This window comes from Rhinopithecus roxellana, chromosome 8, assembly GCF_007565055.1.
Source record: "Rhinopithecus roxellana isolate Shanxi Qingling chromosome 8, ASM756505v1, whole genome shotgun sequence".
NCBI lineage: Eukaryota > Metazoa > Chordata > Mammalia > Primates > Cercopithecidae > Rhinopithecus > Rhinopithecus roxellana.
This window is the reverse complement of record NC_044556.1, coordinates 14,064,892-14,082,904: the sequence shown is the minus strand read 5'-3', so window position 1 is coordinate 14,082,904 and position 18,013 is coordinate 14,064,892. Positions and strand designations below refer to the sequence as shown.

At 48.8% G+C, this 18,013-nt stretch overlaps 1 protein-coding gene across 1 annotated transcript in view; it reads right to left on the bottom strand.

Moving 5' to 3' along the window:
* CHAF1A (chromatin assembly factor 1 subunit A) overlaps nucleotides 1–17,367 on the bottom strand; it is a 43,369-nt gene extending 26,002 nt beyond the window's left edge. Inside the window, exons 1-4 of the mRNA XM_030935715.1 lie at nucleotides 17,163–17,367; nucleotides 13,703–13,753; nucleotides 10,178–11,034; nucleotides 1,591–1,647 (exon numbers count right to left, since the gene is read on the bottom strand). Coding sequence (XP_030791575.1) covers nucleotides 1,591–1,647; nucleotides 10,178–11,034; nucleotides 13,703–13,753; nucleotides 17,163–17,214 — 1,017 coding nt within the window. The 5' untranslated portion in view covers nucleotides 17,215–17,367. The remainder of the gene's footprint in view (nucleotides 1–1,590; nucleotides 1,648–10,177; nucleotides 11,035–13,702; nucleotides 13,754–17,162) is intronic.
* Between the last annotated feature and the right edge of the window lie 646 nt (nucleotides 17,368–18,013).

Genomic DNA, 18,013 nt, shown 5'->3' with positions numbered 1-18,013 from the left:
CCCGTGGTCACCAGGGCCCTCCTGTGAGCTGGCACTGGGTAGGCAAAGCCCAGAGGCCTTCCCTGGAGTTTTGGTTTGTTTCAGTATGACATGATGTTCAATTTCTCAAACCTTTAAGCTATAAGTAAAAAGCCCCCTGCGGCCACACGTGGTGGCTCAGGCCCGTAATCCTAGCACTTCGGGAGGCCGAGACAGGCGGATTGCCTGAGCTCAGGAGTTTCAGATCAGCCTGGGCAACATCGTGAAACCCCATCTCTACTAAAATACCAAAAAAAAAAAAAAAAAAAAAAAATTAGCTGGGCGTGGCAGCATGCACCTGTAGTCCCAGCTACTCAGGAGACTGAGGCAGAAGAATTGCTTGAACCCGGGAGGTGGAGGTTGCAGTGAGCCAAGATCATGCCACTGCACTCCAGTTTGGTGACAGAGCAAGACTTTGTCTCAAAATCAAAACAAAACAAAAGCCAAAAGCCCCCTGCATTGCTGTGTGGAAAATGTGGTGATCCCCTCACAGAATAAGAGACTCAGCGGAGTCACTAAAGCATAATCGCCGGGCGCGGTGGCTCAAGCCTGTAATCCCAGCACTTTGGGAGGCCGAGACGGGCGGATCACAAGGTCAGGAGATCGAGACCATCCTGGATAACACAGTGAAACCCCGTCTCTACTAAAAATACAAAAAGCTAGCCGGGCAAGGTGGCGGGTGCCTGTAGTCCCAGCTACTCCGGAGGCTGAGGCAGGAGAATGGCGTAAACCCGGGAGGCGGAGCTTGCAGTGAGCTGAGATCCGGCCACTGCACTCCAGCCTGGGCGACAGAGCTTTCAGACTCCGTCTCACACAAAAAAAAAAAAAAAAAAAGAAAAAGAAAAAAAAAAGCATAATCACCCACTGAGTGTAGGGGCTATTAAGATGTTACAGCACTTAGGAATAAGTGGAACTTCAATCCCTATTAAAGAGACAGGACTGGCCGGGCGCAGTGGCCCACGCCTGTAATCCCAGCACTTTGGGAGGTCAAGGCAGGTGGATCATGAGGTCAGGAGATGAGACCATCCTGGCTAACATGGTGAAACCCCGTCTCTACTAAAAATATAAAAAATTAGCCAGGCGAGGTGGTGGGCACCTGTAGTCCCAGATACTCGGGAGGCTGAGGCAGGAGAATGGCGTGAACCTGGGAGGCAGAGCTTGCAGTGAGCCGAGATCACAGCACTGCACTCCAGCCTGGGCAACAGAGCGCGACACCATCTCAAAAAAAAAAAAGAGAGAGAGACAGGACTACAGGGAAATGCACTGCGTTTTTGGAAGGTAATTTGAAGCTACAAAGGGATGCTGAACCATTAAGACAGTGGTAGTACTACTGATAAAAGCTTAGAAAAGGCCACACACAAAACCTTAGGACTCACTCAGCAAAGCAAAAAATGACAGAATCCACAATCCATGAAGTCCAAGTACTTAAAATGAAGCAGGAATCAAAATGATGGTCAGAGAAGGCTGGGGAAAACGTAAAAACTGGACCAAAGGAACTCCAAAGGGCTTTGCTTACTATTTAATGCAAAAAGCACAGCAGGTTAATTTTCTATTTCAGGAAAAATGTCTTACTCTTTGCAGTCTGAGCTTGTTCTTCTCTGTAGAGCCTTTGACGAATTTCTTAGTTATCTGAAACAGAAGACGTTTATCTTTAAACATGGGTTATTTCAATCGCTTCGAGAAAAAGAGAAACCTTTCCAGGTGATCGGTTTTTCCACCAATAGAACCAAAATGTCATAGCAGGGTCACAAACTCCAGTAAGCATGCACACATGTGTGTATCTGGGATTAGATAACAGGGGAGACTGTGGAGGCAGATAAAGAAATGAGTGAAGCATGCCATGCGCAAGAAAAACAAGGCAAGCTCAGAAATAAAGGCAACAGACAAGGCTGGGCACGGTGGCTCATGCATGTAATCCTAGCACTTTGGGAGGCCGAGGTGGGCAGATCACTTGAGGTCAGGAGTTCGAGACCAGCCTGGCCAACATGGCAAAACCCCATCTCTACTAAAAATACAAAAATTAGACGGGCGTGGTGGCAGGTGCTTGTAATCCCAGCTACTCAGGAGGCTGAGGCAGAAGAATCACTTGAACCCAGGAGAAGGAGGTTGCAGTGAGCCAAGATTGCACCACTATACTCCTGCCTGGGTAACAGGGTGAGACTCTGTCTTTAAAAAAAAAAAAAAAAAAAAAAAAAGACAGCTGGCCTGGGCAACAGGGAGGATGGATTTATAGCAAATGAGAGAGGACCTGCCTGTCCAAAGGGAATGGAGCTCTTACAGGAACATAGGTCCCTATTTGCTGATCCTTCCAATTTCTCCGAGAAGCTGATATTGGGAATTTCATGCGAATTTTTCTAGGTGTTTAAAAATGGACACAGATGGGCACAGTGGCTCATGCCTGTAATCCCAGCACTTTGGGAGGTCAAGGCAGGAGGATCGCTTGAGTCCAGGAGTTCAAGACCAGCCTGGGCAACAAAGCAAGACCCTGTCTCTAAAAAAAACTTTTTAATTAGTTGGGTGTTGTGGTACACATCTGTAGTCCCAGCTACTCAGGAGTCTGGGGTGGGAGGATCATTTGAGCCCAGGAGGCTGAGGCTGCACTGAGCTGTCCAACCTGGGTGACAGAGTGAGACTGTCTCAAAAAAAAAAAAAAAAAAAAAAGATACTAAATTAATCAAATAAAACATGTCTCCAGGCTGGTTTCCTGTGCACCACTAATTTACATTGTCTAGCTCAACTCTGCTTTTTATTTTATTTTTGAGATGGAGTCTCACTCCTGTGGCAGAGGCTGGAGTACAGTGAGTGCCACCATCTCTGATCACTGCAACTTCCACCTCCAGGTTCAAGCGATTCTCCCTCCTCTGCCTCTTAAGTAGCTGGGATTATAGGCGTGCACCGCCACGCCCGGCTGATTTTTGTATTTTTAGTAGAGATGGGGTTTTGCCATATTGGCCAGGCTGGTCTTGAACTCCTGACCTCAGGTGATCCACCCACCTCGGCCTCCCAAAGTGCTAGGATTACAGGCGTGAACCACCATGCCTAGTCAACTCTGCTTTTTAGAGTGTGGAGTGAAAGCTTAAGACAAAAGGGAAACTTGCTGGGGTTGTCTAGGACCTCTACATTCTAGGGCACAATATTTTCTATCACCTATCTTCAAACCGAGCATGAGCTACTAGGAATTACCAATAGGACCCATGGTGTGACTCACCATCCACCTGAATGGTCCCAGGGAGGAAGACGAACAGGGAGTCTGGACTTTGGCCTAAACTATCTCCCAGCGGGACAGGGAATCCTGAAAACCAAACTAGTAGAAGTGAAGAGCAGTGGGAAGAGAGGCTTAACACTGGGAAGAAATAGTTCTCTGGGTTCATTGCAGACTTGCAGTGCAAGGCTGAAGTTGAACTGAAAAACCAAAGGCCCATTTTCCTGGCAATGGTCTGATGGGTCAACAAAATTATGGAAGCAATTTTTTTTTTTTTTTTGAGACGGAGTCTCACTCTGTCACCCAGGGTGGAGTGCAGTGGCGCAATCTAGGCTCACTGCAAGCTCTGCCTCCTGGGTTCAAGCGATTCTCCTGCCTCAGTCTGCTGAGTAGTTGGGACTATAGGCGCCCACCACCATGCCTGGCTAATTTTTTTGTATTTTTAGTAGAGACGAGGTTTCACCGTGTTAGCCAGGATGGTCTCCATCTCCTGACCTCGTGATCCGCCCGCCTCAGCCTCCCCAAGTGCTAGGATTAAAGGCGTGAGCCACCGCGCCTGGCCAACAGTGATTTCTTTATCTGGGAAAGCTGAAGCCCTGACTAGGCCCTCACAGAATAAAAGCTTCAGATGAATGAACTCAAGAAGACAGCCTTTCCACCTGGGTCCCACTGAGTCCTTTCTGGACTAAACCTTTCTTTAGGGAAAGGCCAAGTCGCTGTGAGAAGGATGCCCGTGTTGGCGGGAGCTCCTTCACCACCGAGATCGAGCAGGGTGCTCAGTCTTTGCTGAGAATGTGGCAACAGAAATGCCAGCCCGAGGCAGCCTCACCAAATGCTGCAGAAAAAGCATGTCTTTCCAGCATCCATTCTGCCTGCCAAGGCTGTGTTCCCCCCGCCCCCCGAGGGATTTAACTGCAGAATGTGGGAGGCGCAGCTCTCCGGGGCTGCCCTTTGTGTTCAGAAATTATAGTATGGAATATGATCTCGGGGCGGCAGGGAACTCAGTTGCTTAGTCCTGCCCATACCTGAAGCTCAGCTGCACAATCTCCTGCCTCTTACAATGCTCCCCCTCTGCTATGAGTCCAAGAATAATAGACTTGATATGACCGGCAAGAGCCCGCTCAGTAATCCCCAACAACCAAAACAGAGCAATTACGGCTTAATTTAAAACCAGTATCTCTTTTATTTTACCAAACACTCAGATGGACCTTGATGTCTGGCGAAACTTTATCTTCTTGAAATTTGACCCAAGTGTTTATAGATCTCACTCTCAAAATTCTATGCAACGCTGCCACATTCTACCCAGCTGCAGCCAGGTCACACAGCACCCTCAACTGCCAAAAATGTGATCCAGGATCCCAGAAGGAAGCCAAAACACAAAACCTGACAATCCCAAGGAGTCGGGACAGAGCTCACTATGGGTGGGCATGAAAATTCCTGCACCCTTTCTCGGATAATCCTCTCAGAGCCTATGGACTCTGATTTTATACTAAAGGGTATCTAATTTCCAAGCCCAGATCAGATAAGGAGATAAAACCTAACATCAGGGGAGCGAAGGCAGGGGGAAAAGAGAAAACCTCAAATTGGCCCGAGTAGAGTGCAAGCTGGGAAAATAAGAACGCACAGTTCTCCTTAACAGCCCAAGGCCACTTGTAGAAGGAAGCTCAAGGGAACAATCATTTTGTGAAAGCCAAACACAGAAACAACAGAACTGAGAAGACAGCTCTGTAACCCACAGCACGTCCACACCATGGGATATCACGCAGCAGAGAGCTCGATCTTTCCGTCCTAACATAAAAAACATCTAAGACTCCCCTGAGTAACACAGACAGATATTTACAGTATACGTTATACACAAGGAAACAAAATGATACTGGGTGTTTCCTAGAGATCTCTCTGGATATGCAGGACACAAAAAAATACAAGGTGATGATGATGATCATAATGGCCACCTCCTGGGAGAAGAGAGGGCTGCTAGGTTTCCATTCTTTCTTTCCTTTTTGTTTTTTTGAGACAGGGTCTGACTGTTGCCCAGGCTGGAGCGCAGTGCAATCATGACTCACTGCAACCTCTGCCTCCTTGGCTCAAGTGATCCTTTCACCTCAGCCTCCCAAGGAGCTGGGACTTCAGGTGCATACCACCACCCTGCTAATTTTTGTATTTTTTGTACAGACAAGGTTTCACCATGTTGGTCAAGCCGGTTTCGAACTCCTAGGCTCAAGTGATCCTCCCACCTCGGCTTCCCAAAGTGCTAGGATTACAGGCATGAGCCACTGCACCTGGACCATTATTTCTTTTAAACATGGAGAATTTATTACAAATGTAACTTCAAGTATATGGAAAGAAGTTCCAGCAATCTCGGAACAGAGGCAAGCCAGATTCCAGGAACACAACTGCACCAACATGATCATTTGTGGAATAATCATCTCGATCACTAACAGAAAAGGCTAAATTACAAGTCTGATTGCAAACAAACTTCAGAAATGGTTCTTTCCCACAGGGTGGAAAACTCTAATACTAAAAAGGAACACTTCAGCCATTCAAAGGACCCCAGGAGTATCTGAAGAGGATCTTTCTAAACCACTGTTTTCCAAAGTGAGATTCTCCAGATCCTGCAGTACTAAAACAACAAAAACCAAAACAAACAAAAACACGCCCTGAAGCTCCCAGAACAGGGACAGCAGGATCTGTATAGAAACAAACTCCCATTTTCTTTTATTTTAAAGAAGGAAAAAAGAAGGCAAGCCAGCCCACAAAGTACAGTGGCAATGACTGCCCCGGGGCTCAGTGCAGATTTCACGGTACCAGCTCCACGAAGAACAGACCCCAGTGACAAGCACACAGATTACACAGCAGCACGAAACAATCTGCAAGCTTCCTACCGGCTCGCCCTTGCAATCTGGAAAGAGCTGCTGGTGGGGAGGGAACGTGTGAAAACAATGTATTCCCCAGAGTAACAGGGGTTGTCGCCAGGGGGTGGCTCGGACCTCATGGCAAGGAAAGGTGTTAAGAGTTAGGTACCAACTGGCCGGCGCGGTGGCTCATGCCTGTAATCCCAGCACTTTGGGAAGCTGAGGTGGGTGGATCACGAGGTCAGGAGTTCGAGACAAACGTGGTGAAAGCCCGTCTTTACTAAAAATAGAAAAATTAGTCAGGCCTGGTGGCGCACGCCTGTAATCCTAGCTACTCGGGAGGCTGAGACAGGAGAATCACTTGAACCCAGGAGGCAGAGGTTGCAGGAGCCGAGATCACACCATTGCACTCCAGCCTGGGCAACAGAGTGAGACTTTGTCTCAAAAGAATAAATAAAAATTAAAAAAAAAAAAAAAAAGAGTTAGGTACCAAGTATGAAGCAAATCAACCAACCCAGAAATGCAGGACTCCTCAAAGGTACAGAGATAACTTAGGGAGTTGGGGGTAGAGTCTCTTCCAGCCGGGATCTCAGGGCATGCGGAGGCCTCCTGATAATCGCTTCCCTCATAGCTTTGGTGACTGACAGGCCCTCTGGGAGTGGTTGTGGCCGCTTTCTGCCATAGGCTCTGGGCTAGCTTGAAGCCTTTACCGCCTGCAAATTATCTAAAGAGTTGGGATAATACTGCCTTCCAGTATATTCCAAAACCTGGAGCCTGTGTTCAGAACAAGATCTAGTATCCTAAATGCAGGGTTTCCTAAATGTCGCACACTGGGTTCATGTGCTCACTTGTTTTAGAAAGCGGGCAGGATTGTGTCACCATGATGACCAACGAGGTGACTTCCCAGTTTGTAGACTAGGCTGTGGACATGGAAACAAACTTAATGGAAATATGTGCTTGTGTCCTGTTCTTTTTTTTAATTTTTTTTCTGAGACGGAGTTTTGCTCGTTACCCAGACTGGAGTGCAGTGGCGCGATCTCAGGTCACCGCAACCTCCGCCTCCTGGGTTCAAGCGGTTCTCCTGCCTCAGCCTCCAGAGTAGCTGGGATTACAGGCACACCCCACCACACCCAGCTACTTTTTTATTTTTAGTAGAGACAGGGTCTCTCTATGTTGGTCAGCCTGGTCTCGAACTTCCGACCTCAGGTGATCCACCCACCTCGGTCTCCCTAAGTGCTGGGATGACAGGTGTGAGCCACCGTGCCCGGCCATGTGTCCTGTTCTTGCTAAACGGCTGCAACACACCACAGGACGAAACTCTGCAACGCGGCAGCAGCCTGGAAGAAATTCAAGTGATCGAATGTACACTACAGGACGGCCAATGGGGAGACACTTCAGCGCTGATTTTGGGAGACTGTGTGGTGGCTTAGGTAGAAGTTGAAATGTGTACATCCCAGTCTGGCACATTTCGCATCTTAGAAGAGGGTACTAGGCTTAGTACCTGAGTGATGAAATAATCTGTACAACAAACCCCTATGACAAGAGTTTACCTATATAACAAACCAGCACATACAAAAAAAAGAAGACCGGGGCAGTGGTTCGTGCCTGTAATCCCAGTACTTTGGGAGGCCAAGGCGAGCGGATCACTTGAGGTCAGAAGCTTGAGACCAGCCTGGCCAACGTGGTGAAACCTGTTCTCTACCCGAAAAAATACAAAAATTAGCCAGGCGTGGTCGTGGGCACCTGTAATCCCAGCTACTCAGAGGCTGAGGCAGGAAAATCTCTCGAATCCAGAAGGTGGAGGTTGCAGTGAGCCGACATCATGCCACTGCACTCCAGCCTGGGCGACAGGGTGACATGTCTCAAAAAAAAAAAAAAAAGTGTTCCACTTTTCAATCAACATTTCATGAACCTAAAGAGGAAGTCATTTTTTCCTTTTGCTTCTTCTCAAGTGAAAGACAGGAAATGACATCATTTGGAAAAATAAATGGTCCCGGCCAAGTGCCGTGGCTCACGCCTGTGATCCCAGCACTTTGGGAGGCCAAGGCCTCCCCTCACCTGAGGTCAGGAGTTCAAGACCAGCCTGGCCATCATGGCAAAACCCCATCTTTACTAAAAATACAAAAATTGGCCGGGCGCGGTGGCTCAAGCCTGTAATCCCAGCACTTTGGGAGGCCGAGATGGGCGGATCACGAGGTCAGGAGATCGAGACCATCCTGGCTAACATGGTGAAACCCCGTCTCTACTAAAAAATACAAAAAACTAGCCGGGCGACGAGGCGGGCGCCTGTAGTCCCAGCTACTGGGGAGGCTGAGGCAGGAGAATGGCGGGAACCCAGGAGGCGGAGCTTGCAGTGAGCTGAGATCCGGCCACTGCACTCCAGCCCGGGCGACAGAGCCAGACTCCGTCTCAAAAAAAAAAAAAACAAAACAAAACAAAACACAAAAATTAGCTGAGCATGGTGGCAGGTGCCTCTAACCCCAGCTACTTGAGACGCTGAGGCAGAATTGCTTGAACCCAGGAGGCAGAGGTTGCAGTGAGCCTAGATGGCGCCACCGCACTCCAGCCTGGGTGACAGAGCAAGACTCTGTCTCAAAAAAAAAAAAAAAAAAAAGAGAGAAAGAAAGAAAAAGAAAAAGAAATGGTTCCTTAGAGCTCAAAATCCCAAAAGTGAACAAGGTTGGTGGTTTATAGTCCAGGTGGTCTACTGTACCTGCTTACAGGTAGAGATTAAATGACCCATCTCAGGATCTACTCTCATATAAAGAGCCAACATGAACAAACAAAAGTGCTACAAAACCAAAACCAAAAAAAGGCATTGTCTCTTCCGGTTCTACATACTTAAGATAAAAAGTAAAAATATATAAAACCAAGAAAGACACCATTAAACACAGCATGAAACTTGTGACTGATTTTATCAGTTTGGTCCATAAGACCCTAAGGACACCATCGTGCTAATAATAAAACAGTAACAGAGACAGACCATGCAAAAGTCCCTCTTATGGGGTCCTTAAAAATTGTTCCAGATGGGGTCTCACTCTGTCATCCAGGCTGGAGCGCGGTGGTGTGATCACAGCTCACTGCAGCCTGCAACTCCTCAGCTCAAGTGATCCTCCTGCTTCGGCTTCCCAGGTGGCTGGGACTACAGGCATGTGGCACCATGCCCGGATAATTAAAAAACATTTTTTTGCAGGGCTGGGTGCGGTGGCTCATGCCTGTAATCCCAGCACTTTGGGAGGCCAAGACGGGCAGATCACTTGAGGTCAGGAATCCAAGACCAGCCTGGCAAAGATAGCGAAACCCTGTCTCCACTAAAAATATAAGAATTAGCCAGGTGTGATAGTGCGCACCTGTAATCCCAGCTATTAGGGAGGCTGAGGCAGGAGAATCGCTTGAACCTGGGAGGCGGAGGTTGCAGTGAGCAGAGATCACGCCACTGAACTCCAGAGGCTGGGTGATAGAGTCGCTCTGTCAAAAAAATAAAAATATATATTTTTTTTGTAGAGATGATGCCTTTGTTGCCCAGGTTGGTTTTGATCTTCAAGTGATCCTCCCACCTCAGCCTCCCCAAGTGCTGGGATGACGGGCATGAGCCATTGCGCCTGGACCCAGGTGAGGTTTTTAAGATGGGTGGCTGTGCTGACTCTACAGAATTCCCCATGTCATGCTTCCTGCCGTCTCACTGCCGCTTCAGTGCTCAGTGCGTCCATAGCCCCATCCCTACAGTTCTATGCTTAGATGGGAGGGGCACGGAGAAAGCTGGACCTGGAATCTCAAGTGAGGGGTTACAGCGCCAGCTCAGATCCTAATTCCCTAAAACGGCTAAGCTATCACTAATTAGATGTAAACAACGAAGGCAAAATAGCAGGGTGTTATCCACACAGTACACCAGGTACACAGTTGATGAATTAAGTCCCAGGCGCATCACAGCGAATGCAGAACTGAACACTGAGTTTTGATACAAGAACTCCATGTTGAGTCCCAGGACCTAGCCCGTGGCCCCGCTCACTGTGCCACAGACCAGCTGGGTGACCCGGTGGAGACTGACAGCGTGCTCTGAGATCCATGAGCACTGATGTGTAGGGACTCCATGGGAGATACTCACTCTGTGGACGGGCGTGGAGGTGGGGAAGGGACTGGTGCTGCTGTGCCGCTTTGTGGGAGCAGGCGGCCCCTCGGGAGAGCTGGTGGAAGAGGGAGAGCTCAGGGACGAATGACTGAGTACAGAGTCTTCTTCAGGACAAGATTCCAGCACCTCGCTCTCAGGGGTCATGTCCTTGCCTTGGGGTGTGGCTGGAGGGGACTTGGTTTGGGGCGGCCTCACAGCCAAGATGTCCTGCAAGACCACCATGGGCACCTTCCCTCTGAACAGGATGCCCCCAGCTTCACTCCAACTGTCCTGCTCCTTTCTGGAGCACAGTCTCAGACCACTCGTCAGCTCCAGGCAGCTCTGTGGTGAACATTCCTGGGAGTCACCTCTCCTCCCTGCACCTCCACAGCCAATACCTTCCTCCTCTGTTTTGTAAGGAATGTTTGAAAGGGTCTCTCCAGGAAATGCCAACTTGTCGTTCTGATTGGCCTTCAACGACCCCTGCTGATCCCTAGTGTCTTCTCGGTCGCCATTTACTGCTTCCCTGGAGGGAGAGGCTTCAGAACTTAGTTTATTGTGGTCCACAAGACTGTCTGGCTGCTCATTTGAGTCCTCTGTCAAATCAATGATGACTGGGCTCTGGCCAACACTGGTTTCGACTCTATTTCCTAAAAAGTTATCTAAGGAACCCTTCCCGTTGACAAGTTTCGGTCTAAAGTCTATGTCAGAACCCATATGACAGTCGTTTTCCAAGGTGTCCAAAGAGGCTTCCAAATCGGGGCTTTTACTTTGCACAGAAGTAACCCGATCATCTGACATGTCATCGTCTTTCCCCTTTGGGGCAAGATTCAGGCGCTTAAACGGCAGACGGGCTGAAACAAAGAGAAAGCCATCTTTAGTGAACGTTTCAAGTTAAAACCACTCATGCGCTTGAAAATTATTGACTTGTTGGGACATCGGGGTGGGGGATAATTTTAAAGTTTAAAAAGGGTCTATTTAGGCAGTGGCTCACACCTGTAATCCCAGCACTTTGGGAGGCCAAGGCAGGCAGATCACAAGGTCAGGAGTTCGAGACTGGACAGACCAAAACGGTGAAACCCCGTCTCTACTGAAAATACAAAATAGCTGGGTGTAGTGGTACGTGCCTGTAATCCCAGCTACTTGAGAAGCTGAGGCAGGAGGACAGCTTGAACCCAGGTGCTGGGATTACAGGCGTGAGTCACCATGCCCCACTTCAACATCCTAATTTAAAAAAAAAACAGGCCGGGCGCGGTGGCTCAAGCCTGTAATCCCAGCACTTTGGGAGGCCGAGACGGGCGGATCACGAGGTCAGGAGATCGAGACCATCCTGGCTAACACGGTGAAACCCCGTCTCTACTAAAAATACAAAAACTAGCCGGGCGAGGTGGCGGGCGCCTGTAGTCCCAGCTACTCGGGAGGCTGAGGCAGGAGAATGGCGTAAACCCGGGAGGCGGAGCTTGCAGTGAGCTGAGATCTGGCCATTGCACTCCAGTCCGGGCAACAGAGCGAGACTCCGCCTCAAAAAAAAAAAAAAAAAAAAAAATCCTGGCCGGGCGCGGTGGCTCAAGCCTGTAATTCCAGCACTTTGGGAGGCCGAGACGGGTGGATCATGAGGTCAGGAGATCGAGACCATCCTGGCTAACACGGTGAAACCCTGTCTCTACTAAAAAATACAAAAACTAGCCGGGTGAGGTGGCGAGTGCCTATAGTCCCAGCTACTCCGGAGGCTGAGGCAGGAGAATGGCATGAACCCGGGAGGCGGAGCTTGCAGTGAGCTGAGATCCGGCTACTGCACTCCAGCCTGGGTGACAGAGCGAGACTCCATCTCAAAAAAAAAAAAAAAAAAAAAATCCTGACAAGTCTTTTAGCAGAGCTACTGCCAGAATTTCAAGAGACATTTTTTGATTTCAGATCCAGTTCATATTCCAAATTTATTTATAATGGGTGAAAATCTCATTTGATGATAACTGCATCTGGTTCTCAAGTAGAAAATACAGACATATTTGTGGACAGGGTTTTTTGTTTTGTTTTGTTTTTTTCCTGGCCTCAGCACCCCAGGGTCTGTTAGGCTTTTCTCATCAATCAGACTGTTCTCCCAGAGCCTGCCAGGCTTCGGGCTCGTTAGGAGGGACACAGAAACACTTTAGAGAGTGAACTTCCCAAGGAACCTATGTTCACTTACTTCCATGCCAATGCATCTTTTTATTAACTATTTCATCATGTAATAGACCAAATAAAAACCTGTTTTTTTTTGGAGGGGAGGTTGTTTTGAGACAGTCTCACTCTGTCGCCAGACTGGAGTTTATTGGCACACACTTGGCTCACTGCAACCTCTTCCTCCCGGGTTTGAGCAATTCTCTTGCCTCGGCCTCCTGAGTAACTGGGACTACAGGTGCCCCCCACCATGCTCAGCTATTTTGTATTTTAATAGAGATGGGGTTTCACCATGTTGGCCAGGCTGGTCTCAAACTCCTGAGCTCAATCTGCCCATCTTAGCCTCTCAAAGTGCTGGAATTATAGGTGTGAGCCACTGTGTCTGGCTTCTCCCTTTTTTTCTTTTAAGATACAGAGTCTTCCTGTGATTCAGGCTGAAGTGCAGTGGTATGATTATAGCTCACTGCAGCCTTGAACTCCTGGGCTCAAGCAATCCTCCCATCCCAGCCACTCAAATAGCTGGTTTTACAGGTATGCACCCACTGCACCCAGCCCAAGTTTGAAAAACTCACAACTGTAGTTTCTAACAATACAATCTGGGCTGGGCACGGTGGCTCACACTTGTAATCCCAGCACTTTGAAAGGCCAAGGCAGGGGGATCGCAAGGTCAGGAGTTCAAGACCAGCCTGGCCAACATGCTGAAACCCTGTCTCTACTAAAAATACAAAAATTAGCTGGGTGCGGTGGCACACGCCTGTAATCCCAGCTACTTGGGAGGCTGAGGCAAGAGAATTTGCTTGAACCCGGGAGACAGAGGTTGCAGTGAACCGAGATGGCATCACTGCACTCCAGCCTGACAAGAGTGAGACTCCGTCTCAAAAAAAAAAAAAAAAAAAAAATCCGACCACTCATGTGGCCTAAGGGTAAATGCACTCCCCGTTTTACACAGAAGGATTTGGGAACATTTATCTTCCAGGACAACAGTGGTTCTCCATGGGGGCAGTTCTACCTCCCAGGGGACATCAGCCACGTATGGAGATATTTTTGGTTGTTACAACTTGGAGGATCCACTTACTGGCATCCAGTGGGAAGACGCCGGGGCTGCTGCTAAGCTCCCTACAATACACAGGACAGCTCCCCAGCTGCAAGTTACAAAATGCCAATTGTGGGTGAGTGGAGGCCTCGGGGTTTACTTGTGGGAATCCCACCAGACATTACTGTGTGAAAAGCATTTTCCCAGCTTCCTAGTCTGAAGAGGAACTGTTTCTCTCCCTTCTAGCTCCACGCTTCCACTGAGGTCTCCAACAAGAGACAAGGAAGACTATAAACTAGGAATAACTCTTTAACCCATTTCCAAATAATTACCTTGTATTAACTTCTTAACTGGAAAAGCTGGTCTATCTTTGCAATCCATGGCTGCAAATAAAAGTGTCAAAGGGTAAATTGTTAAATGTTGCAAATAATCAAGTTAGCAAACACATATGTAGAGCCAATAATGTACAAGGTGGAGGCAATTCTGACCCCTCTGCCCTTGGGGGCCAATTTGGCACAGTCTAGAGATGCTTTTGGTTGTCATGATGTGGGGAGGGCTTGAAGGGACGCTTTTCACATCCAGTGGGTAGAGGCCAGGGATTCTGCTAAATGTCCCACAATGCAATGCACAGCATAGCACGCCACAATGAAGAATTATATAGGCCAAAAAAAATTTTTTTTTTTTTTTTTTTGAGACAGAGTCTTGCTCTGTCACTGAGGCTGGAGTGCAATGGTACGATCTCAGCTCAATGCAACTTCCACCTCCCCGATTCAAGCGATTCTCCTGCCTCACCCTGCCAAGTAGCTGGGACTATAGGCGCGTGCCACCATGCCCGGCTAATTTTTGTATTTTTAGCAGAGACGGGGTTTCATCATGTTAGCCAGAATGGTCTCAAACTCCTGACCTCATGATACGCCCGCCTTGGCCTCCCAAAGTGCTGGCCACAGCTCCTGGCCGCAAAATGTTAATAGTTCGAGAAATCCTACCCTAGACACTGTCATGTCTTGTTTTATTTTCTTTGTGGCATTTAATCTGAAACTTTCGTGTTTATTATGTCTCTCCCTAAACAAAATGCCAACTCTATGATAGCAGAAAGATTTGTTCCATGCTCCACCTATGGTACCTGGTTAGGGTCTGGAATACATCAGAAAGCAAACTAAGAGAGAAACAGGAACTGTTTCATGAAATGAAAGTGGAATGAGTAAAAGTAGGGACGAGAGAAAACATCGGATTATCTATTTCATTCACATGATCCCCGAACATCCTCCAACCCAAGCCCCCACACCACCACCAAATTTGTAAAATTAGAAAAGGGATCCTTTCCTTTTTAAAGATAATTCATGAAGGTGTCACAATTTAAAGCACCTGGAGCATGCCAGGCAGGCGCTGAAGTGCTATCAAAAGATAAGAGAGAACATTTTCCTGCAAAAAAAATCTCAAGAAAAGCATCTAATAATATCAAAGCAGATGCCGAAGTGACCATAAATAGAACCAAGTCTTGAGATAAATACCTTAAACAGAGTAAGGTTAGGAAGCTCACACTTACCAGGAGATCTGGAGTGGAAAAACCTAGTTATTTTGGTTAATCTACGTATGTTTTATAAGCGTTATGTGAGTTTTTTTTTTTTTTTTTTTTTTGAGACGGAGTCTCGCTCTGTCGCCCGGGCTGGAGTGCAGTGGCCGGATCTCGGCTCACTGCAAGCTCCGCCTCCCGGGTTTACGCCATTCTCCTGCCTAAGCCTCCCGAGTAGCTGGGACTACAGGCGCCCGCCACCTCGCCCGGCTAGTTTTTTGTATTTTTTAGTAGAGACGGAGTTTCACCGTGTTAGCCAGGATGGTCTCGATCTCCTGACCTCATGATCCGCCCGTCTCAGCCTCCCAAAGTGCTGGGATTACAGGCTTGAGCCACCGCGCCCGGCTATGTGAGTATTTTTTAAAAGAAGACTGGAGCTTCCTAAAAACCTCCATCATCCATACATGAAACCACCCCACCAGCTGCCCCAAGCTTAGCGAATAAGAAAAGGTACTGAGAAAATTCGTTTCCTTTCTAGTCACTTCAGAGAATATCATTCTCAAGTTTCCAGTTACCAAAAGACATGGATTTCTACCCAGCTGAAGGATATGATTTTTAGTCACTTAACTTTATTTTCAGGACAATCACAAAGATCTATTTGTGTGGTTCTGAGTCACTAGCTTTGATGCAAGTGGAACAGAAACAACCTCACTAAAAACAGAACCCCCCTCATTAAAAAATCCTGTATATAAAACGGGACACTCCCAATCCAGGGATCCAAAGATACACACGATTAACACATATGTGTGTATAAAGTTACTAACTGCTCTTTATTCTGCGATTACATCCTTTCTAATTTTATTTGGCACTAAAATATACTTTCCTTTCATGATAGTATGATCCTAGCGAGTAGTAATTTTTTTTTTTTTTAATTTAATATCCTGGCCAGGCATGGTGGTTCATACCTGTAATCCCAGCACTTTGGGAGGCCGAGGTGGGTGGATCACTTGAGGTCAGGAGTTCGAGACCAGTCTGCCCAATATGGTGAAACCCCAGCTCTACTGAAAAATAAAAAAATAGCCAGGCATGGTGGTGCAGGCCTGTAATCCCAGCTACTCGGGAGGCTGAGGCACAAGAATCACTTGAACCAGGGAGCCAGAGGTTGCAGTGAGCCGGGATCCTGCCACTGCACTCCAGCCTAGGCAACAGAGCAAGACTGTCTCAAAATAAATAAATAAAATAAAATAAAGTTAAACATCCTGACTTAAAACATCACAGCTCCAGGACAGTACCAACTTTATATTAATTTCATGTCTCCGTGAAATCCCAAAGACTAGAAGGAACTACAGCCATGATTTTCAGCCAAGGAGGAATCTGCTGCATAGAGAACACAGGGCAATGGTATTTTTGGTTGTTACTAAGACTTGGGGAGAGGGGCTGCTACTGGCCTGCAAAAGGCGGAGACCAGGGATGATGCTGAGCACCCTGCAGTGTCGTGCCCAGGACAGCAACAGATATCAACACTGCTGAGGCTGAGAAACTGGAGTGGTGTCCACTCTAGCTCTTCATTCGTTCACGTTATTTACTGAGCACCTACTATATGCCAGAGCGTAATGCCAAGTGCTGCCAAAGCGTTATGTAACGCAGAGTCCAGCAAGGGAAAGGGGCAGTCTGGTCTTCCTTGGTTCACCCTCCCACGTTTCGGGAAGGCTTGTGGGATCCAAAGACCCCGTTCCAAGGCACAGGGAGGAGAAAGTCACGGTGCTTATCAGGCGGCAGCAAGAACTCGGGAGTCCCAGCCTCCTGGCCATCCCCACCATCTGGGTCTCTTACCTGGGCTTGCCCAGACCCGCAGAGGCATCGGTCCCGGTCCCCGAGCTCGTGCGAGCTCGGGCCTCAGTTTCCCCACCCGTTGCAAGGTCCAACATGGTCAAGGGACACAAACGCACCCAGTAACCTTCAGGGCAAGCCCTTTCGTTTCCCTGGGCCTCAGTTTTCCCTCTCGGCTCCTCCGACCCATCGCCCCAGAGGGTCCTGGAGGGACGAACTGACCCAAAAGCGCCGGAAACAATATGGTCGCGACTACAACAATAACGTCAAGGAGAGTGCCCTTGGGGATGCCAGGCCTTCGCTGGGGATGAGAAGACTCCAGGGGGTGAACGCCCGGCCCACAGGACCAGGCTTGGCGCCGGGAGGCCCGTCCGCCTCCCATCGCCGCCTCGGCCCGTTCAGGCCGCGCGCCGCGCCCCCCCTTCCCCTCGGCGTGGGCCCGAACCGACCTGCGGTGGCTCCCCTGGCGCCGGGCGCCCCGCACTCTGGCTCCTCCAGCATCGCCCCGGCAGCGGCTCGAGCTCCTCTCAGGCGGCGGAGGCGCGGGCTCCCCTCAGGCGGCCGCTGCTCTTCGCCCTCCCGCCCGCGCCGCCGCTGCTGCCGCCGCGGCCGCCGCGCTCGTATTTGGCGGGAACCGCGGCTACCCCAGTGGTCCGCGCGCCAATTGGGCGAGCCCGGGTCACGTGACGGCCCGCCTCGGGAATTGAGGAGCGCCGGGGGCATCCTCGCGAGAGCCGTGACTTCTGTTCCTCCCAGGGCTCGCCCATTGATATTTCCGCGGGGGACGGGGCTTCCCCTCGGAGGCCTGCCATTGGCTGGGAGGAGCTGCCCTGCGATTGGGGAAAGAAGGTGTCAAGCTGATTGTCCTGCGCTGCGACTGGCTGATCGCGTGGGATAGTCCCTAAGAGGAGGGAGGCCCAGGCTCTTACGTCACCAGGAGTACGTTTTACGCAGGACGCAGATGACAACTTCAAAGTGGGATTTAGATGAGGAACCTGGAGTTTTGAGTTTATCCTAATGGGACATCGGCTAAATATAGCAACAGCAATTAAAATTATAAATTGCTTTCTACAAGAACAATAAACCGAAGTCTGGGGAGCGCTTCAGACGTATTTGACATTCAGTAAATAACATGTAGAATGAAGGAAACGGACGAAATGGTTTCTGGTTTAATCCTCGGGAAATTGGCACATGCTGTTTTCTCTGCCTAGAACAATCTTTTCGCAGCTCTTTTCCTGGATAATTTATACTTTTCAGATCTTATATCGGCACCCCAGGAAGCCTTTTCTTCCCCAACCCT